This window comes from Palaemon carinicauda, chromosome 13 (genome assembly GCF_036898095.1).
Source record: "Palaemon carinicauda isolate YSFRI2023 chromosome 13, ASM3689809v2, whole genome shotgun sequence".
In the NCBI taxonomy this organism is placed as follows: domain Eukaryota; kingdom Metazoa; phylum Arthropoda; class Malacostraca; order Decapoda; family Palaemonidae; genus Palaemon; species Palaemon carinicauda.
This window is the reverse complement of record NC_090737.1, coordinates 59,709,210-59,734,209: the sequence shown is the minus strand read 5'-3', so window position 1 is coordinate 59,734,209 and position 25,000 is coordinate 59,709,210. Positions and strand designations below refer to the sequence as shown.

General features: G+C 40.9%; 1 protein-coding gene across 8 annotated transcripts in view; it reads left to right on the top strand.

Annotated features, from left to right (window-relative positions):
• The window catches only part of LOC137652303 (UDP-glycosyltransferase UGT5-like), a 144,960-nt gene that overhangs the window by 106,958 nt on the left and 13,002 nt on the right, over positions 1-25,000 (top strand). For 4 of the 8 annotated variants that reach the window (XM_068385615.1, XM_068385622.1, XM_068385620.1 and 1 more), the window contains exon 2: positions 24,795-24,954. In XM_068385615.1, coding sequence (XP_068241716.1) covers positions 24,795-24,954 — 160 coding nt within the window. Of the gene's footprint in view, positions 1-9,830; positions 9,988-24,791; positions 24,955-25,000 lie in introns of those variants that run through there. The other 4 variants (XM_068385621.1, XM_068385619.1, XM_068385617.1 and 1 more) reach the window with 3 other exon arrangements.

Below are 25,000 nucleotides of genomic sequence, written 5' to 3'. Positions count from 1 at the left end.
GCAGCGCTGAATCGGCGACGCTGAGCTGGCGGCGCTGAATCGGCGACGCTGAGCTGGCGGCGCTGAATAGTACCTAACCCTCCTATTACATGGTAGTCATTGGTTATGTTTAAAATGCCCGAAAAATAGGCTAAGCAGTAGGGAAAGATGCCCTAATTATATTCCAGACTAATAATTATATATATATATATATATATATATATATATATATATATATATATATATATAAATATATATACATATATATATATATATATATATATATATATATATATATATATATATATATATATATATCTTTACATATATATAAATATATCTATATATATGTATATATATATGTATATATAGATATATATATATATATATATATATATATATATATATATATATATATATATATATATATATATATATATATATATATATATATATATATATATATATATATATATATATATATATATATATATATATATATATATATATATATATATATATATATATATATATATATATATATATATATATATATATATATATATATATATATATATATATATATATATATATATATGTATGTATAATCAAAGTTTGTCTTTCTGTGTGTCCATTTCTCTGTCTCTCTGTCTGCTATAGTATTAAAGTTATACACATTTAGATAAAAGAAAACTTATGGATCCTATATAAATTTATCCCCTGAAGCAAATGACACCATACTGATTTAGCTCGGGTTAACCCATTAAGGACGAGAATTATCTATTGGTTTTAAAAACACCATATTTGCAGAAAATACTTTATTTTGGTCTACTATCAACATAAAATCATCACCATAAAAAAATTCCTTTCTTAAGTATGATTTATTTGATGGCAGCTTTTGCTGCCACTAGGCACTTGAATGAACAAAATCTTTCCATTCTAAACATAACATATAATTTTTTTTTAACAAACATAAGTATTTTAAGCATCCCTTTAGCATACTTAGTAATTATCATTACTAATCATGCCTTTTATGAAAAGAACTGCAAATTCTATCTGAATTATAGTACATAAAAAATTCAATCATATAGCTTATCTTACTGCCACTAGCCACTTTGAATGCACAAATTCTTTGGTTTTGACATACAATATAATTTTACATTAAACCTAAGTATTTCAAACATAACTTCATTATCTCTAATAGTTATCATCACTAATCTTGCCTGTTACAATAAAAGCTCCAAATTCTAACTGATTCATAATATAAAAGAAAAAAAAAATACTTAAACATATTGCATGAGTTGCATATCCACACTGTTCTATTTTTCTTGTACGAAGGTTATCCCTATATAGCTTCAAATTATTTCAGTCTGTTGTTCATCATACACTACTGAGGTAATTTATGATAGGGCAACATGCATTCTGGATGAAGAGGTACAGAATACATACTGCAAATGTATTTTGTGCGTCGAGAACATTCGCGGTATCTTGAGCGACACTGGTCTCCTTCCTTGGTCCAGTGCTGCTCACCATTGTACAACACGGAATCCTTTGCAATTCCAGTAGACAGTCTCTTAGGTCCAGGAGATGTACGGGGAGCACCATATTGCTTCATTATGGCAATTACAAAATGCCAGATGAAGTGTATCAATGGGATTATATTTCCCAGTTTGCGATAAAGCATCCATGAATTGACAACTTGAGCATTGATACTCAAAGCAAATATTGGCCACCACCATTTTCTTGAACGAATTCGAGTTCTATAGGCCGATACTTGTTGATCAAATATATCAACACCACCCATCTGTTAATTATACACCTGAATGGAATTGGGCATATCAACCTCAATATGCTTTTTCTCAAGTTTGCTCCCTCGCCCTGTTTTTTGTACCTGAAGCATTCTTACTTTGAAGCCACAGCAGCTACCTTCCATTTAACTACTGATGTGCTACCAGTAAGTGCCTCTTCCATGTACCTACGATATATATATATATATATATATATATATATATATATATATATATATATATATATATATATATATATATATATATATATATATATATATATATATATATATATATATATATATATATATATATATATATATATATATATATATATATATATACTGTATGTATGGTATTGAAACGTAAGATGCTGTATTATCTTCATATGGATTTGTTATTGCTCTACTCATAAGAGTCGACAAAACTGGTAGAGGGGGGCGGGGTCAATAGTTGAGGCTATGGCTGGCAGGAAATGGTGAAAATAATGTATTATGTCCAAGAATTCTTGCAGTGCTTTGATGGGAGTATGGAAATTTTGAAGGGCTGCTATCTTCTCAAGGAAGGGGTGGACTTCTCAGGATCCATGAGTTTCCCTAAGAACGATTCTCCATTGACACCGAATGGACACTTGATCAAATGGAATACAAGGATGTTTTGTTTTAGGTGGTAGACCACTTTGCGTAGGTAATTGAGGTGTTCCTCTTCGAATGAAGATAGCACAATTAGGTCACTGGTATAACGAACACATGAGGAGTACCGTAAGATGCCATCCACGAGGTGTTGAAATGTGGCCAGAGCATTACGCAGACAAAAACCGGAGCTATTGAAGGTGTTTGTATCAAGGGGGGCTGTGATGGTGATCTTTGGGACTTATTCTAGGTTCATGGGCACTTGATAATACTCCATCAGGAGGTTATATGTGTAGAAAACCTTTGCTTTGTTCAAGAAAGATGTCACACCAGAGATGTTTTGGGAGGGGTAGTGATCCAGTATTGTCTGTATGTTCAGGAGCCTAGAATCTCCACTTTAATGCAGAGTCATCTTTCACAAGGATGATGTGTAGGAGTGACGATAAACGGCTTGAGACCTATTGCCATATGCCCATTTCTTCCATTTTGGCCAACGTTTCTTTAGCAGCTGCCAAACGATCCGGTGCAAAAGCATAATATGGCGAACACTGGGGACCCCGTCATCTTTATTTGGTGATAAATACCATGTTTGGAGGGAACCGTGGGTGTTTGACTAAGTTCTGGATAGAAAACTTCCAGGTACAAAGTGAGGAGGTGTGCGTAGGTAACCATGCCTATGCATAAGTAGAGAGGGAGGTCGAATGTGGAGGGGTGAAGAGGTGTCGACGAGTACGAGTCCGCATCGACTGGTCATAAGCGAGTGACCTCAACCATGAGATGAAAATGTGAGATGGAATCCACACTGAGGAATGGCATTGTGATGTCTGCAACAACAAACTTCCTATTACCCATTATTTTTGCCACTTCCAAACAATAATGTTAGGGTTTTGTAATTGTTGATGGGTATTGCAGATCCGCTGGCATCTATCAAGCTGACGTTGGCAGAATAAGACATACTATGTCATGGCCTGGAAAGTGGCTTTGGCAGAACAGCAAGCCTTTGTGTCTAGAAAAATTATACGCCTATACCTGCCTCATGTAAGAGGCAAAGATTAGTAGCAGGGGATGCCACTGCCACAAGCAATGGCCTACTTACACAGTATTTTGGTCACCGACAACCGTTCGCACATTTCTTCGCCGCAGCCTCGAATCTTGATGGGAGTCAATAAATTTTGACAATGCCCTGCATGTCTCACTAGCCTCATTAACCTCCACGAACAGACAGTCCACCCATCAGCACGAGAACCTAACTCATCAGCACACCAAAGGGTGAATGCAGAAAAAGTCACATGAGGTGACTGATACAGTTGCTGGTTTGATGAGATAGTCACAGATGAGTCAGTCTTTGATCATTGACGAAATACACAAAGTGGTTGAAATCTACGACAAAAGCAAACTAACTTCCCTTGTTAACTGATGCAGAGGGTATCGGTTTTTGACTCTTCCAAAAGCACTGCACCTGCATATCAACTCAACCTTTCTGCTGTAATACAGGCTTAAGCATCACTCTTGTATAGAGGCGTTTCACATCAAGAGCTAAATCACGATATGCCCCAGTCAAAGAGTAAGTGCTAACAGTGATGGATGCACTTGATAAGGTATACCGCATTGTGCTTGGCTGTAGATCATCTACCTCTCTTTAAAACATTCAGTGACTGGCCCATTAGAGGAAACTCAATCCAATGGCTCCTTAACCTCTAAAGAGAAGTTTATCCCTCACCACTTTCCTCATAATGCACATTCCTGGTGAACTCAAATTAGCAGAATATGCAGTCTCAAGGCATCCAGTTGGTGATGCGGTAAAACCCCACCTCCTAGTTAACTTTGAAACCCTACAGTTGTTCACGAAATGCTGACATGCTGCTAGGGCTACAGTTGTATGGCACTTTCACAGCCAAGTATTCCACAGACCGCAACAGCATCACCAGCATACCCATTTCAGTGTATTGCTGCAGACTTTTTCAACTACTGTGGTTGTACCTACCCAGTATAGTTGACAGATAGAGCAGCCGGCCAATCGTTGAGTATGCCTCTGATTGTGCCACTTGGCTCATCGCTGCACTATGTTGAGTGTTCCTCATATACGGCATCAGTGAAGAACTGTCTTCAGATTGCGTCCCACAAATCACAGCACATATCACATGCACATTCCACCAAAACTGGGTGTTGGTTACCGTCTGTCCTCTGTCACCTTCCCTCACAATATTGACAAGTGGTGCCCCAGGTGATAGTGACAGATCTCAAATGGTGGTTAAGACAGCAGAGCCTGTTGGAAGAAACACCCTGCAAGGTATCTCCCCATGATTTCCTTGAATTCTTGGATGTTTCAGGCCAAGGATGGGTCTCTCATCTGCGAAGGAAACAAATTTCAAGCCTAAGATCTCAGGAGGACAAGGCCTTTCACATCAATCACCTCGAAATCAAAGCAGCATATTTAGCACTACTCTACTTCTCAGATCTTCTCAAAGGTCACTCTGTGATGCTGATGAGCAACAACTCCACAGAAGTGATCTGTATCTCCAAACAAGGATGATCAGTTTCCCTACTGCTATGCCAGCTAACAGTGAATTCAATGAAGAACGATAACTTATTGTGAATGGTCTTTGCTTCCTATAGTGGCAAAGAGTCTTGTGCCTTTGTGGGGTTCCCTGTTGCTAGACATGTTCGCCACTCACCTGAACACAAAAGTCCTGGCATATTATTTTTCAGGAAAACTTTTCCTAGCACCCATGAGAAGGACTTTAATTTTACACCTTCCCATCGTTATGTCTTATTTGTCAGGTCCTGAACAGAATCCGAGTGTCTGAGAAGTGAAAGGAATGCTAATAAAGCCAAATTGTTCTTAGGCAGAATAATAGCTAAACCTGCTGGAACTTCCAGAGTGTCCTAATCTGCTGTGTCAACCACACTTAAGGAAGTTCTATGTGATGGTTCACTGCCTATCTCTTCACGGTTGAAGGTTATCCAGTATCTCCTCTGCAAGAGAGAATTTTCAAAACTGACTGCAAAATAACTTTTTGGATACCTCCAAAAGTTGTCTGCATCAGTTTACAAAGTCACGAGGGCTAATCTCTGTAGTTGCTGTCGTAGGGGGAATAGTGCTTTTCTCAAGATATTATTCTCTTGATTGATGACATTTTAGTTTGCCTTAGGAATGAGAGCTACCTTCCAGTCACTGCGGTAAAGGCTTACTACTTGGCATTAAGCCACTTTATCAAACTGGAAGGTCTTGATCTCTCCAGTTAGTGAAAACTTTCCACTATCATTAGAAGTTATGAACAAACTTGCCCTTCTTGGGAACTAAAGCACCCGTCTTGGATTGTGACAGAAGTTCTTAGGTCCAAGGAGGTGACCTCCTGAGAACCCATCCATAAAGCTGTTGATAGGGATGTTTCCCTGAAGACTGTCTATCTCCTTGCCTTTGCAGCAGCCAAGAGAGTAGTAAATTACAAGTTCTATCCTACCTTATGTCACATTCCAAAGGATGGAAAGCATTGCAGTTTTCCTTTGCCCCAGAGTTTGTTTGTGATTACTGCGCAAAGTCTGGCTATACTTGATCAAAGATTTCACTCTTTCATGATTCCGTCTCTCAAAGGGGTAACTGATGATCCAAATAATATTACTTTTAACCATAAGAGCAGTTGGAAGTATCTAAGGAGAACAGCCTCTGTTAAACTTAAAATGCCAAAATTATTTGTGGGCACAGGCCACTCAAAAAAGGAAATATCAAGGAATGAAATTTAATTTTGGTTGTATGAAACCATTATGAAATATAAATTAGCAGCGCAAGCATTACCAGTGGCCACCCCTTCGAGCTCATAAAGTCTGTGGTCTTTCTGCAGCTTTCGTATTCTGCTAAAACCACTCACGCTAAGTTTTTAGGGAGGGTGTCTGGAGAAGGCAGAATATCTTCACAGTTCACTACCTTTGGACAGCTTTTCTTTAGTTCCTGTTGTTGCAGCCCAACAAATAATTTAAGTTATGCTATTACGGGACACTTATCCCTTTATCATAGGATCAGCTATTCTGTGTATTATAATGGTGTGAAATGTGGATTAAATCTGAATGTACTTCAAGATGGGTTAAGTAATGCTCACTTAGATCACAAGTTAATGCAGGTAAGAATAACAAGTCTTATTTATGAATGTTTACATATTATATTTTGATATTTTGATGCATAGTTTTGATATATCTTCATCTTTATCTTAGTCTAAACCTAGAGGATAATGCCACTCTAACCTCTCCTCTTCATGAGCCGGTTGGACTATGTTCTCCTGCTTACCTTTGACTTTTGCATGAAGCCTGGTTTTACTATTGTTATCGTCTTAGAGCAAGTAACTTAACAGAGACTTCCTCACACCTAAGGAAAACTCCCATTTAAATTACTCAAAAGTTTGCATCCGTTTAGGAATGAACCAGAAATTTAAAAAATAATTTGTATTTTTCATAGCTATCAGTACTCGAATCATTTAAGCAATGATCCCTCCCCAACAACCCCACAAGTCTTTTACCAGTACCGAGTGGAGTTTGTTTCATTGCAGCAAGTATGGCTTCCTAGCTGTGGAGTTGCCAAGTAACATATAATGGTTACAACTGGATCCCGTTTCTTTCTTTTTCATTGGGTGATTGCAGAAAATAGACATTATGAGTGACCAATTTAGATTACTTGGGTTTGTATAGCTAGGAAAAATACAAATTGTTTTCAAAATTTGCACTAGCCAATCAAACATTATTTAAACAAAAAGTATTTCGCTTGGTTCCTTGAATTTATATACATTACTTGCACACCTAAAGATTCATATAACTTAATGGTAGTTTTATATTAGGTGTTGTACTTTTTAAGTGTCCTTCATATACCAGACAAGTAAGCCGTTATGTTGGTGTTATGAAGTGCTTACAGTGCGATGATACTTTATGGTCTGAATATATCTCCTTTGGAAAACCCCTGGTAAACTTTAGATTTGGTCTCAATGTCTGTCTCTTGTATTTCCCGTAGAGACTTTTCAGTTCATTGTGCAAACAAAATTTTCTGTTTCTTCCACGGTCTTCAGAATTGGTAAACTTTGCTGCCCAATTTTAGGTTCCTATCATCCATACCACACCCTTAGTAGTACTGGCTCCAAACACTTACCTGCCTATGCAGATTTTAGATACGACCCTTTTTCTTTTTTTTTTTGCTTCCTTGTTTCTAGAATTAGTAAAGTCAAGTCATTGGTCCCAGTTGTCTGGCCCTAGCCTAACATTTGTTATCAAATTCATATATGAAGTAGAAAATTTTCAATCATTTTAGCAGATATTATCAAAGAAGAAGCTTTTCTTAAAAGAATACTAAAAAAGATTGTTAGGAACCCTATTAAACTTTAAAATAAGATTTCCAAATTATTTGTATTTTCTCTTGTAGCACAAACTCTTCTTCGACTTGAACAAACTATTTTAGTTTAGAGAAATAATTTTCCTAATCTAGAGATTAGGGCTTACAACTTGTGTGGGAAGGGATAAGTTCAATTCTCATCTATTCTGGAAATATTAGAATCGTTAATACTGGCTTCCTCGTCTATTTTGGAATAATTGGAATCTTTAATACTGGACTCCTTTCTCCTATAGATATATAGATGGAGAAATACCCTCTGGAAATCTTGATTTTAGTACACCACTTGCAGAATTAGTAACTAATAAAGGTTTCCCTTGTAAGGAGGGAACCCTATCGATGTTGGGTGTGGCATTTTCTAGTAGAGAAGTGGAATAGCCATGATATAATATAGTACTTTTACTACTCGTGATCGTCATTTAAGTACGTCCAATACTACCAAAAGAGGCAACCTTTTTCTTACTGTCTTAATGGCACTGTGAATTTCTAGGTGACAAGATAATCCAGCTCCTAGAGGGATAAGCTAGTTTTCAGATGCCTTTTTATGAAAACTATTGGTCTTGAATTAGTTTTAAGATCAGAGAAGTAATTTTGCCTTTATTGCTTAGAAAAGATAATAAAAAGCTACCAGTTGCTCAAGAATTTGGGACTTATTATAGGTTCATGAGCACCTGATAATACTCCATCAGGAGGTTATATGTGTAGAAAACCTTTGCTTTGTTCAAGAAAGATGTCACACCAGAGATGTTTTGGGAGGGGTAGTGATCCAGTATTGTCTGTATGTTCAGGAGCCTAAAATCTCCACTTTAATGCAGAGTCATCTTCCACAAGGATGATGTGTAGGAGTGACGATAAACGGAACATACTGATTTTATAGTTTCGTTTTAGGAAATCTAATTTATGTTTGTCAAAACTTGACCAAGAAGTATAGTTGTATTAGCCTGTAACTCTTTCATAAATATGTTCTAGACCCATTGGTTACTCTTGTATAGGCATTGTGGAACTGCAGCACCCCCTATATCTATCTGATGTTGATAATATTCAATATAATATTTTTCTTTCATTCTTTCTTTATATTTGTACAATATATCATCCTCAAGCTTAATATCAACAGCCATCTTTCAGTTTATATAAAAAAAAAATAGAGTCTTTGTAAGGAACTAGTCACTTCACAGTTTCAGTTTTTGGCTGTTGGGCGCATACACACAGGAAGCTGTAGTCGAGGCTGAAACAGAAGCTGAGGGAGAGGAAGAGAACTATCGTTCATGTCGTACTCACCTTGTATCTGTGATAGGCATTTTTTTTTCTTTTTTTTTTTTACTCTACGTGTGTTTTGCCAGAAAACCGTGTACCATACTTTTGAATTTGAAAAGATGCAGAATTAGATTATTATCCTACTACCAGGTATTCTATCTTAATGTTTCTTTCAAAAAAAAAAAATATAAAAAAAAAATAGTTTAGGTTATCTTGACAATTCCTAGTAGAACGCTGCTTTTCAACCTGAAAACAAGATTAGGGATTACAAGGTGATAAGTAACAGAAATATCGTCCTTTGCTCCACGTTTGAAATATAAAAGATATTTTTTTTACCTAATATAAAAGGCAGAGAATGCATGTTTATATACATGATAGTAAAAGCCTTTAAGAGTTACCAATGACTATATTAAAAAAAAAAAAAAAAAAAAAAAAAAAAAACACTGTACTGTACTACTCAGTCTTGACAGTGCACCTTATCTCAGTATCTTGAAGTAAGAGAAATGCCTCTTAAGGTGCTGGATGATGTTAATTATAGAAGTGTCAATCATATAGATCTCTCTAATTAAAGATTCAGGGTCCCTATGGGCAAAACAAAAAGATATTCATAACTCCAACTCACTATGCCAATTAAATTCTTTTTTTTATATATTAACTTGAAATAAGACAAATAAAATTCTTTCTTTTCCCTTCCCTTCTATTATCCTTTGAAATTATAGAAATGGAGTCTAATAAAGATCTAAGATAAACATGATAATTGCCATCGTAACAACAAAGATTTCGTCATATCTCAATCACTACTACATTTTGTTTAGTCAAGGTCTTCTGGTTCAGTTTAATTTGGTATTTTGCCTGCGAAGAACGTATATAAACAGACAAATCTACACGTTGTGCTTTTTGTTGTAAGTTTCCCCTTTGAACGACTGCGACACATTCTTAATTTGATGCCAGATCCTTTTTGGTTAAGGTAAGAACTTTATTCTTCTTCACAAATGCGTACTTCAGGAATAGATTAATTTTTATTGAAAACGTTCCATTAGAAGTCTATAATCTTCCAGACCTCTGAATGCGTTTTAGTCAGAGGATATTGGTCTTTTTCCTCTCTCATCTCCAGCAGCAACCCTCAAAATTGTCTGTTTACCAGATACATAATTCACGGCTTAAGTTAACAGAGGATTATGGCTATTGAAATAACTTAGATCAAAAGATTCCTGAGAATTGAGTATGGGACCTATTTGAAGAGATATTATTGGAGGCATGAATTGTCCAATATTTAACAGGGAATCACATGTTTTATATGTAATTTAAAATACAGTATTTCTAAACTTGATTATAATGATGACAAGCGAGTTTCTTAAGGACATACACATTACCTCTCTTATCACTGTACTGTACTGTACTTTGAATCTCAATTGCCATATCTTAAATGTTATCTGAGTGTGGTGTTTATCTAGTCATCTTACGAGTGATGAAATTGGAGGACTACTACTACTACTACGACTACTACTACTACTACTACTACACTTATTATTATTATTATTATTATTATTATTATTATTATTATTATTATTATTATTGAATAGGTTAGATTCTTTAGTTATCTCCCTCTATGCGCTCTTAAGTATTTACCATTATTCATAGGGATAGTTTTTCCTTTTCTTGATGTTCACTTGTTCATACATTGTACACCCATTATTCATAAGGTTCAAACCTCAGGAAGAACACTGTCGAATAGAAAAAAAAAATATCTATTGGAAATTAGGCACTGCATGAGAAGCAAACTGCTCAATTATTCATTTGATAGTTGTTCTTCCTTGTCTATAAGGACAACCCAAAACAGATTGTGATCTACAACCTCACTGATTCCGTTTTAAACTCAGTAAAGAAATTTTCTTGGATGATTTTGACATCGGATATTTTACCCTTTATGTACAGAGCAAAAATATAAGTTACAACATCATTAAAAGTATATTTGTGGTACATAGTTTACATGTGAACTTTAAAGGTGTACCATTCGTTTTTTACATTTACCTACATCCACATCAAAAGCATTACTTAGGAAAATATTTAAAGTCCAAATGAATCCATATCATACTGCAAACTTAGATTATGTTTCCTTTCAGTCATGTACTGGCTTAATATGCGACTCAAAATTCAAAAGAAAAACTTACACAATGTGACAGTCACCCATTACACAGCGTAGATTTTCTAAAATCTTCTTAATGACTCATTCCTTTAATAATTAATTCAGCAAAGAAAAAAAAACAAACATTAAGAGCAAGAGTAAATAAGAGCCAGATTAAACATTTAAAATATTTTACAAGATTCACAAAGTATTCATAGTTTACCAAATTGACAATAACTTACAAAAAATCATAAGGTGATATGAGCTTTAGCTTCTTAAGTCTCTATGAAGTGAGAGACAAATGAAAGCGAAACCAGACTTTTTTCAGGACGTAGTTTCAAATATGAAGGATGATAAACAGGAATACAGTCTGACTCTGATGGTATTCGATCTTCCAAGAATTCCTTATCTTCTCTTAATAATATAGCATTGTAAAAAACTTACGTAATATGCGGTCACAGCAAGCATAACTGAAATATCTACACAAGAGCAGATGTAACAAGTCTCTCTCTCTCCAACTCGTCACCCACCCTTTATATCGGGATATATTTTCTCTGCAAAATTCCTGTTGGACTCTAGAAAGTCCAAGACGAAATTACATCAGCAATACGCAAGTCTGGTGTCTAGCAACGTAGAATAAGTTACCAGAAAAATCCAGAAATTTTTATTCTAGAATACAACGACATTTTTGAGTTACAAATCATTACAATGTTTCAATCTTAACCTTAATATTTAATATGTGAAAAAAATTACGTTCTTTGTATATAACACAATAACCATATATTTTAAGATTTATGCTATAAACTTTCTTCATCTAATTAGACCTACTTAAGCGCAGTCATGTTACCGGTTCACACTACTTTTCATTGACAAACACTTTTTGCTCCGACACGTAATACAAACCATCGATATTTAATAGATGTTGCCGAAGCTGAAACAGTCATTTAGACATTTAACAAGGAAAACTGTTGGTCACCAACTAACCGACTGGTAGAGCAACCCTCACTTAGATTCTGGCCACAGATGTGTACATATGCCTTCAACTGGACTCTGACTTGGTTGTTTGGTCTTTCATAACTCTTTCCAGAGTGATTATGAAGTCAGATATACAACATTGAACAGGTAAAGAAGGCCGCTAGAGAAAGCCTGAGGTGAACCATAGAACCTTGCGGTTTTCACAGGGAACATGAATGCTTGCAGTTATCCTCTTCCAAGGATGTAGGGAGTGGCCTCCTTTGCAGTGGATGGAGATTTTGAAAGAGAGGAAGATGCCTAAAGAGCTTTATTGGCATTAAAGGGCTCGCCCAATCTGATAACAAAGAATCTCTTTACTGTAACTTTTTTTTTTTACTTTCTGGCTTCTCTACAGGTTGGATCCTGCATGGTAATCCCCCTGGGGAAGGGAGACTGCCCCAGCCCTCTGGGAGTGGTTATGAAAATGCTGGTAATTGTATGGTCCTCCTATAGTAGGATCAATACACCCTTTGCTCTCTCTCGACTATCTTCCTATTCCGTATCCACTGTTGACGACCATTACAAGAATTTGGACATGAATGAGCAGTGACCTACGCTGGGTGGTGATAGTGTCCCATCGACAGAAAAACCTCTGAATGTGCTAACATCTGCCAGAATCAAGAAGTTTTTGGCTGCTTTCTCCTCTCTGGCTCTCCTTGTGTTGGAGGTTTCTGATAAGGTCACTGATTAAGAACATGTTCCTGCAGAGGACACTACTGGTGCAAAGGTGTTGTCAAGAGAGGCAAATTGCTCAATCACTGTGATGAAAAGTAAGAAGTATGTTAAGTGACCTCACTCTCCTTCTGTCTTTCTATTTTACTGAACTTCTTTCTGCTGCTTTGGAGTTTTTTTTATGCACATAATTATCACCTGCTGCACAAAGGAAGACAAAAAGAAAAGAAGTCACGGAAGCACAAGAAGGCCGATCCATCAGAGGCTCGTAAGATCTCTAACCATTTTCCTGCTTTGTTTTAAGGGGGGATTAACACCGCAAAAAGTCACAACCCATAGGAGAGAGGCTCAGGGTAAGGTTCCAGCATTCATGTACAAGGTTCCATGGATCAGAATCATAAAAGAGCAACCCCAAGTGTTATTGAATATGACTCTGGTCTCTCTTCTACCTTGGCATGCTGCCAAGATGCTTTGGAGACAGACTGCCTTGCCAAGAGGGCTGCGAGGGAAAAAGTTTACGATAATATTTAGGAGTCATCCTATTATTCAGAATTGCATGTTCAGAAAAAAAAGAGGATTAGCTGAGCTCTTAACGTCATTCTGTTCATTTTCTCCATTGGAAATGATCACCATGCTCACGGTAACAGAGTGACCGATCTCTACGAGCACGATCATTCCAGTTATCTCAGTCTCATTTGCCACCAGCAAGGAGATCTCGTGCTTTTCCATCCTTTTCCTCTAGAGATATGAAGCTTTTTGCTTTTCGTTTTCTATCCCCACGAGACCGAAAGGCTCACACTTCCAAGTCCCATTCAGAGTAATAATCACAAACACCCGGATCATGATACAAGTCCTGTAAGCAACGATCCTCTCAAACACCTTCTCCAAGAACACATAAAAACTCGCCATAAACATGATCCCTCTAATTGGTCACTAAATACCCTTGAGCCTCTCGGGCACAAACACATTCAGTCACCTCGGTCTCGTTCACAGTGTTCAAGGGAATGCAGAGAGGGAAACTAATTTCCACTTGTTGATCTCCATTGGTCAAGAACATTTTGTGGCTGGTCTTCCCAGCAATGTTCCTCTCCTTACAATATGTTTCAGTCCTGTTGAGACCAGGCTTTTTTTGGGAGAAGACTGCTGGCCTTCAAATGACATGGGTTAAGGGATTTAAGGAATTAATATAGAAGACTCCTCAGACCTCCAAAGGCTTCAGGTTCCAATATATTTTAACCTAGGAATACTTTCCACGAGTAATGTTCCTTTCCTAACACTACCTCAACAGATTCAAACCAGGCTTCTTCAAACTCAGAGTCTGAGCAGAAAGACGTTAGGTCTAAACGCCCTCCTTTCAAGGAGAATAAACTTAGGAAATGTTCTGCCCCAGAACATGTAAGATTACCTTCAGGTGAAGATGTTCATTCTTCCTAAACGTTCTCAGAGGGTAACTCAATCAAGGAGACAAGTCACACTTCTGTTGCTTTTCCTCAGGATTACCAGCCCAGTTAGGTTCTGTGGCCTATTCAGTCATTTGAGCTGCTGGAGATCCCTTCCTCCTCCTTCAGACTTAGTTACTCCATATCAGGTTTCTCTGTCTGCTGTACCAGATAAACAAGAGTAAGATTTGACCTTGATGAAGGTCTTAGATTTCATCAGCTAACTTAAAGAGTATTGGAGGTCAAGGTGGGACAAGAGATACACGGTGGTGGAGGCATGTGGTTTATTGCGTCCTCAGGTACCGACTCCCCCCAGTTGCACTCTGCAACCGGCACACTCACTTGGCGCCTGCCCGCCATGGGAAAACATATCGTACTTGCAGGTACTCCATCATCCTCCCTCCCTCCCCTGCCCCAAAGATTAATACATGGGTATACATGGAGAGGCAATGATAAAAAAAAATACATGGATATACATGGATTAAATTGGATGCATGTGCAAGAAGAGGAACACAGATACATAGCTGTTGGTAGTGTAAAATACAATCTGTAAGTAATACATGTTCATAAAATAATATGAGGAGCAGATACAATAAAAATATAAGCAGGTGCTACTGTAATGTACGTGTTTACATAAGAGAAGGTATATGACCGTTAACGACGTCACATGTAGTCATCCATCCACGCTGGCCTTCTAGTGCGCCGTGATGGGCGTGGCTCCCATACTGCTTGTGGGCTGGGCCTAGGGTGACTGACCGGTGGCTGCTCGGGCGTAGGCGTGGCTGGATGCGTAGTAGGTGTGGCCCGCCCAGGCTGGGGCCCCAATGATGTGAGACGCAGGTGCTTCCTGTTACGGAGGGAGAGGCGCCTGCTGCCGTTCTGCCTGACTAAGTATTGTCGGTATGGGAGCGTTTCCGCCACGGTACCGGTACGGTCCCACAGCTTAGTAGCCTGATTTTGCACTCGCACTTGGGATCCCGGGTTAATAACTGGAAGCTTTCAGGAGGGTCCATTCCAGGTGAGGGCAGCACCACCACTGTCAGCCATCTGACGTTCTCTTTGCCGTAAGGTTGCCCCCCAGTGTTTGTCTACCATGAGGTGCCAGCGGGCCGTAGGTACGCCGTCTTGGAGCTGCCTGCCCGCTGCCGTCTGGGCAGGTGACTTATTTATTCCGCGGAGGGGGGTGTTTAGGTACTGCTACATAGCCATAGAGGACTTGTCCGTGTCGAGGTTGCAGCCCGTGTTCGCCATTATTATCCGCTTCCCGATCTTGACTGCGACCTCTGCCCTGCCATTGGACTGCGGGTACTGAGCGGACGATAGACGCACGGACATGCCCCATAACTTGAAAAATTCCCCCATTTCCTCGCTTGCCAGGTTGGTGCCACCGTCCGTGGAGATTTGCTCCGGGGCCCCACACCTGGCGAAGTAGCGACGTAGCTGGGTCTTGATGTGAGAGGAGGAGGTGCTGTGGGGGAAGTGGGCCAGCTCCAGCCAACCTGTGAGCCTGTCTGCGTAGGCCATGTACGAGTGTCCGTTGTGCTGGAACATATCCACTACCGTCATCTGGAAGGGGTACTTTGGGGGCGGCGTGATGATGAGTTCCTCCGCGGCCTGGGATGGTGCGTGTACGTCGCATTCTTCACACGAGGATCGGTGATACTGCAGGTCCCCCTCGAGTCCAGGCCAGTACACCGTCTGGCGTGCTCGTCGTTGCATCGAGTCCAGGCCTTGGTGCCCCGCATGTAGGTTGGCAGCCACCTGCTGACGAAGAGCCTCGGGATAACTAGGCGGACGTTGCCCTGTTCGAACATGTATATCACCAAGTCTTGGATAACGGCCAGCCTCTCCCTGACACCGTAGAAGGGCCGAAGGCATGCAACTTCCTGGGACTTCCTGTCTGCCCAGTCCCCGGCCAGGACCCTGGCCATGAGCAGCTGATACACGGGTCGCTTTCAGCGGCATGCCTAACCCTCGCCTCATCCACGACACAGCTGTTGTGCTCTACTGCTGCCAAGACGGCAGCCGCTATGGCGTCGGTGAAGTCTTCCTCGAGGTCCACGTCGTGGGCGCTGGGATCGGCTTTCAAGGCGGGGTATCGTGACAGGAAGTCTGCCGCGCTGTTACGCTTCCCCGGCAGATACTTGACTGTGAATCGGTACTGCAGGGTTCTCTCCTTCAGCCTGAAGAGACTGGGGTTGGAGATTTCCGTGAGGGCCCAATCCCCCAGCAACTTGGTTAGCGGGTGGTGGTCCGTCACAACGGTGAGGTTGGGGCACCCCAGCAAGAACAGCCTCGCCTTCTGGAGACACCAGGCTACCGCGAGGGCCTCCCCCTTTACGGCAGCGTAGCCAGCTTCGGCGGCGGTAAGATGTCGGCTGCCGCATAGTGCCAGGCGCCACCCTCCCGTGCAGCAGAAGGGCGTGTTGGCGGAGCTGCATGCCCAATACTGTTGAAGGATTACAAACCCTATGCCTTCTTTGCTCCAGTCGGTGATCGCTGCTGTGGGGCGGCTCCTGTCGTAGTAGGCCAACCCGTCCTTTGCTAATTGGCTGATCATGTCTTGGGCGTGATGGAATTTGGTGCGGAGTGCCTCATCCCAGTACACTAACTTCCTGGTTGAATTTTTGGGGAGCTCCCTGAAGGGGTTCATGATGGGGGCTGTTGCAAGGAAGGACGCCAGCTGGTTTACGAATCCTTACCAAGCGCTTATGTCGGTGATAGAGGGCTGACGTGGCATCGGGAAGTTCTTGATGGCCGCCAAACGTTCCTCTGTTGGCTTGTAGGCCTCCCGGCCCAGTTTGAAGCCCACAAAGTCCACTTCCCTTCTAGCGAATTGGAATTTCTCCGGCTTCAGGGTAACACCCTTGGCTGCGCATGTTTCGAGGAAGTCGTAGGCATGCCAGAAAGCCACTTCGATGCTGTCGTCATTGAACAAGGTGTCGTCTACGCACTTATATTTCCTCTGGATGTCCTGGATGGCGTTGTCAAATCGTCGAGTATACGCATCGCCGGCGGAGCAGTGCCCCATGGGGGTACGACGGTAACGAAATCTCCCCCTGGGGGTAATGAATGTCGTTAGGTCGCGACTTTCTTCGTCTAACTCCACCTAGTGGTATCCCCAGTATGCGTCCGCCACGGTCTTGAATGTGTGCTTAGGTACCACGGACACCATGTCGAATGGGGTGGGGATGTGGTGTGTCTTCCGTAGGCAGGATGCGTTGAGGCGCTGGTAGTGAACTGTACGGCGTGGCTGTCCTGACTTCTTGGCGACGACCACCATACGGGCGCATCATTCGGTTGGCTGCCCGGCAGGTACCGCTTCTATGATGCCACGGGCGACATCTTCTTCGAGCTGGGTCTTCACTTCGTCTTCCCAGTGTTTCGGAACATGCTGGGGTGTGGCATGCGTAAGGCGTGGTTCCTGGGAGCAGGTGGATGTGGTGCGGTTTCCCCTGCATCACTGGCAGAGGCTTCCTGGCTGTGTTGAATGTCGTTGTGGTGAAATGTTGCAGGAGCCAGGCTTCCAACCTGGTCGCATGTTCCTTCTGGTGCGGCAGGGGCACCTCGGCGGGTAGGGGTGGTACCTGGGCGGCCCGTCTGGCCATGCCATCGAACAGGCTCACGTGTGCCACCGCGGGGGAGGGGTGGGGGAACTCCTTGGGTACCAGTGTTAAGTCCCTGCAGGCGTCCAGCGACAGGAAGAGGTGCTTTGCAGACTGCACGAACTACACGTCCTGCTCCGTGGTGCAGCCTTGCAAGGTGACATGGCACACGGCAGATCAAAGGCACTTCAGGGGGAGATTGGCCACATCCCGCAACCCGGCACGGGGTGTAAGGGCTGCTGGGCGGACTTGGAGGTGCGATAGCAAGAAGGGGCCCGCCACACATACCTGTGCCCCGGTGTCCGCCACGGGGGTGACAGGCACTCGTACTCCTGTGTCGGTGTGGACGACTGTCACCTCCACTACTGGGTGCCGGGGATCCTGTTGATTTTGCCTGTGATTTTCTGCAGCATTTGTAGTAGTGGCCCTGCTTGCGGCACCCGTTGCATACGGCGGACTTAGCGGGGTATGAGGCTCTGCCAGATGCGTGGCGGCCGCAGCAGTTCCCGCAGGGAGAGGATGGGGGACCCCTATCTGTGCCAGCGACGGTTGCATTCGAATGACTTGCCTCCAGTGTCTCGCTGCCAGCCGCGCAAGCAGTTTCCCTTCAATTGCATTGGTGTGCAGCGGCGTCAACGCGGGCCGCCTCATAAGCACAGCACCTGGCCCTAAGGGCACTAACACTATTGATGTCGTTGCTACATTGGTACACATGGCGACGCATAGCCTCATCAATTAGGCCCACCATTAACTTGGGTAATAACATATATTCAGCTAGATTACACTGACACTGTGGGCACTGGAAATTGCAATCGGTCGACTTTTGAGAACACTTTAAAAAATAATCACTAACTCTTTCTCCTGGGCCTTGTATCGCATTAAAAAACTCCGACCATAACACAGCACGGTTTGTAGATCGTAACACAATATCACAAATAAAATCCATGGCTTCCGTAGCGGTGAGGTTACTCCATTCCTGTGAGGTGAATCTGGCATCCAGCGCTCGTTGTAGAGGGGGTGTGCCGTATAGCCTGATGTGGTGGATGACCTCGTGGGGCGGTAGTCTGCACAATTCGATCCAACATTCCATCGACCTCCTCCAGGACCTGAATGCGGCGAGCTTCAGCTCAATTTCACACTTCTCCGGGGCTGCAGACGCAGGGACACAAGGTGCAGGGGTAGCATGTGTCGTAAGCCGGTCGCGGAGGACGTTGATTATTTGTTGCTGTGCCGCCATGGCTTGTCTGGCTTCTTGCAGGGCAGGGACGAGCCCACGGGGTACGACGGGGCGTGCGGCCCTTGGGGTGGACTGCACTGAACGGTGCTGGAAGGGCATGGTGAGGGTCACGGAGGTCCTTGAGAATCACTGCGCCATATTGGATGTCAAGGTGGGACAAGAGATACACGGTGGTGAAGGCATGTGGTTTATTGCGTCCTCAAGTACCGACTCCCCCCAGTTGCACTCTGCAAACGGCACACTCACTTGGCGCCTGCCCGCCATGGGAAAACATATCGTACTTGCAGGTACTCCATCAACGAGCACAGAGAAATGCCATTCAAACCCTTCGGATAAGGCCTCACTTTGATATATCAGTGCTATGCCACTTCCTATGACTTTTCCTCTCACTCTAATTAATGTACCTCAGTCCAGGCTAGCATGGGCGGCTCTAAAGCAGGTAGACGTACAGATTGCAGCTGTGAAGTCCAATAAGGTCCTAATTCCTGCAAACTCTAGACAGTGGAGGTTCTATGTACCAAAAGATGCTCAGCCTACCTCCTTGCCAGTCGATGACTTGATAGATGGTAACAAAGGGGTATTCAATACAGGAGCCAAAATACAAGGGCACATCTGTTATGCTTTTGATTCTACAACCATGGAATTGGTATTGATGGCTAGCCTCCAGGATATATCATGGATTGACAACTCGTTACGGGCGGTAATCAACTTTGCAAAGTCCCACCTTCCCTCAGATGACCTGAAGAAAAAGTTTATAGATCTCCTTCTTTCTGGGGCTAAAGGTGTCAACGTTTTAGTTAGCTAGTTCTCCTACCAGGTAGCTAAGTAGTTCTCAAACAGAGAGATGCAGTAGCAGGCTCATTTCTCAACTGTGTTAAAAAGAAGTCCACCCTTTCACTAGGTAACTCATCAATGCTGGATGCAATGTCCCTGCTCCCACAACAGGCCGTCATGAAATGGAAGAAGGTGAGCCAAGACACCCTTATCCAACAGACTGTAGCTTTTAAGGGTCAAGGTTCTTCTAAGGCACGCTATCCTCTGGGATTCTTCTTCTTCAACGAGACCTGCAGTAAAGAAGCAGACGACTGCGCAAAAGTCTAAGCTCCCCAGTCCCTTCTTCAAATAACGGTGGCCTTATCTTTCCCCCTTTAAACATCTATCAGCGGACACAAGATGGGTGATAAGGGAAGGGCGGGAGGAAAGGGACATTGAGAACGGTGACCGACTCCTCTATCTTCAGCGAGTAGGGTTGGCTTTAGAGTCATTGGTCAACGTAGCATCAAAATAGAGTAGAAGAGTGGGTGACAGAAGTACCTTCTGGCATTGCCAAAAGCTCTGGAACTTGCATTGCCTCAGAGAAAGTTTTGTAGACAGCACAGTGGAGGCACTCCTTTGATTTTTTCCTGCATCGTGTATGTAAATTTATTGTAGAGTTTGGGAATGATGGTAACCACAAAGACATTAAGCACTCTTTTAAGTAGTGTTAACCTAGACTAGGTTTCCAAGCTTATTTTTATCAGTAAGGGTCCGATAAGGCTATCTAATTTCTGTTCCATTAAAACAGAGTTAGATTTTCTAAACATTTTCAACAATATCATCATCATCTCACCTATTGTTTCAAGTTACCGTCTAACAACGAACTTCAGAAAAATCTATTGAAATGATAATTATTTTCAGATATAAACGAACATTTCAAATCTGTACTCAGTTTATTAGCACGTCTATTTCCTCTTTTCGCTAAATAGTGCTAAAGCTCTTCTAAACATGTTACTGTAGTTGTATTTAGTGATGACTTGACAGTTTCAAATGACAATTCATGTAACAAAAAATGCCAGATACTGTGTTATTTGGAAGCTAAGCAGTCTCGCTTTAGTGTTCTCCTTTTTATGAGTTACAAAAATGAGACATAGTAAGTCTTAGTTTAGTCTGTAATCAGAGATAACCAAGTAATACCCTAGTAAAAATGGGAACCACCAATTAACTTGGTGTCAATGACTACAGGAATTGCAATGCTAAAAGACCTTCCTTACTCTTGATACACCAAATACCCTAAATTATTTGAAACAAACATATTTCAAGGTGGTTTTAGTACTTGTCTGCTGAATCAAGGCAATCCTTTAACAGAATTTATTACTTTTTCAGTTAAATTGTTTGTGAAAGTCAATAGATTTGAATTGGCATTTACCTGTTAAGTTGGTCTTTTCCATACACAAAATACAGCCTTTCGACCTTTAATAGGAGTAATGACTTTACTGAAGCTGGAAATGGCAGGTAAACTTTTCAACGAGGTAAACATAGTTGCCTGTCAAGTGGTGTTTGGGCACCACTCACTTAACAGGTAGCGCTATCTTCTCTTTAACTTTGGCCAAAGTAATGTACTGACAAACTCTCCCCTCTTCCTGCATTGATTTATTATAACTTTTCCTTTTATCTGTTCAGATATGTGATGTTGAGTACTTAATGAAGATGCCAGCTCCTTGAGAAGACACCCTGGGAAGCCCAGACTAGGATCTCCAGCAACTTTGTAGCTTCTGCAGGTGGTATGACTTCGTAGTCACTCCCTGTTCCAAGTGCAGTGAGTAGACTCCTGTATAGTGGGTGGAGTTCGTGAAGAAGAAGTCAAAGAGGTATTCATTGGAATTGGTCTTGGCAACATCCAAGTCGGTAATAAAGAATCTCTCAAGCTCCTTCTCCCTTCTTACGCATGTGAAACCTACTGTGTCCCCTTGGTCCTCCTCTGGGGCTCTAATCCTTAAGAGGAGGGTGGGAGAAGAAGAGAGTTATCCCCCTGCCCTTGGTGAGTTCTTGGAGTGAGAGGAGTATTGGCTTCCATTAGTTTTACTGGCAAAGGTAGTACCCCTCCCCTTCACTCTCACTCAAAGCACTTCCACCTCTGTGGTTAATATAGTTAGGAAAAATACATTTTCCTTTGAAATTTTGGGATACAGGCACTGCTCCATAACTTAATAATATCTTTGGTTATGATTACTTCTTTCTCAGAGAGAGAACTAGTAACCTAAAATACTCCTATTCTGAAACCCTTTCTCATAAGAAATAATGGAAATTCACTAGATATATTCTACATATCTATAAATGCATATATACTCTCATTTAAGTTTTTTTTATGGTAATTATTGTACATATTATAACCCTCTACAATCGAAAGTGAGTAAAAATTAATAATTCACAATCAAAACTAGAAATAATTAACAAATTAACTTTCACATTACCTTTGAAGAGTCATTGCTATTGTGAGGGAGACAAGAGTAGGAAGAGGGGGAGGATGGGGTTACTGCTTTGAAGAAAAATCTCCTCCATGTGCAATTCTGGTAAAATATCGGGAGTTCTCTCTCTTGAATGACGTAAATAGATTTGCTGCTTGCCCAGGTGAAGTCTTATCTTGGTAATGCTTTTCTGAAAAATTTTGCACGTTTTCTGACCTTTTTAATGTCTTTCCATTTTCACTGAGAGCAAAAACTTTGTCAGTCTGACCCTACTCTTCCTCAGATGAAATATCCTCCATAACCTCTCGTTGCTGCTCCTTGAGTAACTAACAGCTGTTTGCTCGTCAGCTACTCAATTGTGAACTGCTTACAATATCCTATTAGGAGAGAGCTGATATTGTCCACGTCCACATCCAACCTCATTGTCTTTCAAAAGGACCCAATGTCATCGTAAACCTCCTGCTGCATGGGTTCAAATCCCTCAAAATCGCATTCAAGAATGCATTCAGAACATTACGTTGGTGACCTCTTTCCAGGCTTTATCAATAATTTTAAGCCAGTTGACAACATGGAAAGTCTTTCCAAAACTCTCGATGATCTTCGGTGATCTTAAGACATGGCTTCAACATTGTTTTTCTAAAACCTTCTTATAGTTTGAGATCACCTGCTGATTCATGACTTGGAGTATTGCAGTGATGCTGGGTGGCAGGAACTCGATCTTAATAAATTTAAACTCCTCCATTAGGTTGGCTTCAAGGCCTTGAGGATGAGCAGGAACACTTTTAGCCTGGAGAGGGAGGCTCATCTCCAAAAGGTATATTTTAACTTTACGACTAAAGACCTTATTGACCCATTCCACAAACAAAATGCGTGTCCCACAAGCATTATTATTTAACGTCTACCAGACATTCAGTTGCTGCCTCTGCACCTTGCTCTTCTTGAAGGCTTGTTGATTCTCCAATTGATGCACCAGAATTGATTTAATTTTGCAACCTTGCTCTTGTCATTAGGACAGAACAGCAGAATTAGAGAGTCTTGCATGGGCATCTTACCGGGATTTTCTTTTGCTGTAATGAAGGTCCTGTCCTTCCGCGTATTCTCTCAAATTTATTATTCTCATTACAACTAAAAGCTTTCTGCGGTATATGAAACTGAAAATTGACAAGCCTTTTAAAATTGAAACAAAAGCCTCTGTTACCTTGACATCAGAGCTTGCAGCCTCTCTGTTGCACAAATTCCAAAAGCATCCCGGGCTCATTGTGAATATTTATTTTTTTTTTAACTGACATACATGGCTATTTTTCCCAAAGGCTAGCTTACAATACTTTTGCATTTTCACAAATATTTTTTTTTTCAATTGTATCACCTGCTAGCTGCTTCTCGTTAATACCGATAAGTGGTAACCTTTCAGCATCTTCATCCCTTTTGCAATATCAATTGATTTATCTTCTCTTTTCTTCAGAAAGGTACAAAATGCCAGAGTCGTATGATTTCTCAGTGTTACCAGGTTTGCCGCATGCATACCTTGTTTATGTTTTTCAGTTATTTATTTGCTAATTTATTTGGTAATCAGAATCTTACTGTCTTTTTTAATGTTCTTGATGACTATTGCCAGGATCCTTTATAGCACTGTTAACTTTACAAAGCAAAACAAAATATCTTCACAAATGAATAATAGTGATTACAACTTAATAACTAACACAAGGTTACATCTAATCAAAAAACAGTTCCAGAGGTTCTCACATGAAATGGTGTTTCTACAAATGTTGCTCTGAGTGTGGAAGGCTAGGAGGGTTTGTTACCGAGCTAATGTCAGACAAAATGAAACCAAAAAACCCAAACAGAGCACAAGCTGGTAGACCAGGCAAGGAACCTGAAGAAAAAGAACTGGCTCTCCCTTACTGAAAAATTCATGTAAACATGCTTTTGAGCACTGAGTGACTGATTTTTGCACATTGCGTATATCCTGTTTATACTGGTCCACGAAAAATGCCCATAGTGTTTAGAATATTATTTTGCTCACATATAGATGCAATACTTGTGACAGTTCAAATTTGTATGCTATTTTCTGATGTGCTTTTATCAAGAGTTACACATAACCCAAGGTACTACTATATAGGATGAGGTACTTGCACATCAATTAACTACACATTATCATAAAACTTTTAACACTTCTTTAAATTACTTACTCATTACCAATTAATTCCTCAATTGTCGTCATTGGATGCTTCAAACACATATAGGATTTTATAAAACAATAATTAATCCAGATACCAAATTACTCGGCTGATTTTAAAATGAAATTAAAATGGCATTAAATTGCTATTTTGAAAAACTCTAACATTGAGCTTGATATCTACAATTTGTATTTCTAGTATCAGTACAGTAATGTATTTCTTGAGCAAATGACTTTTATCTAGTGTCTTGTGTAATAATTATTTGTTTTTTTCACTAGCAGAAAGATGAAGTGGTGGGCACTTGTCGCTGTCCTGTTATTGATACCAGATGATCAATATGTTGATGGAAGTCGTATCCTGTTCATCAGTGCTATTGCTTCGAAAAGTCACAAGGGATTTTTCACTGCTGTGATTGATAAACTGGCCAAAGAAGGTCACCAGGTATTGCTATTATTTCTAGTGAATCATACAAATATATGCATTGCAT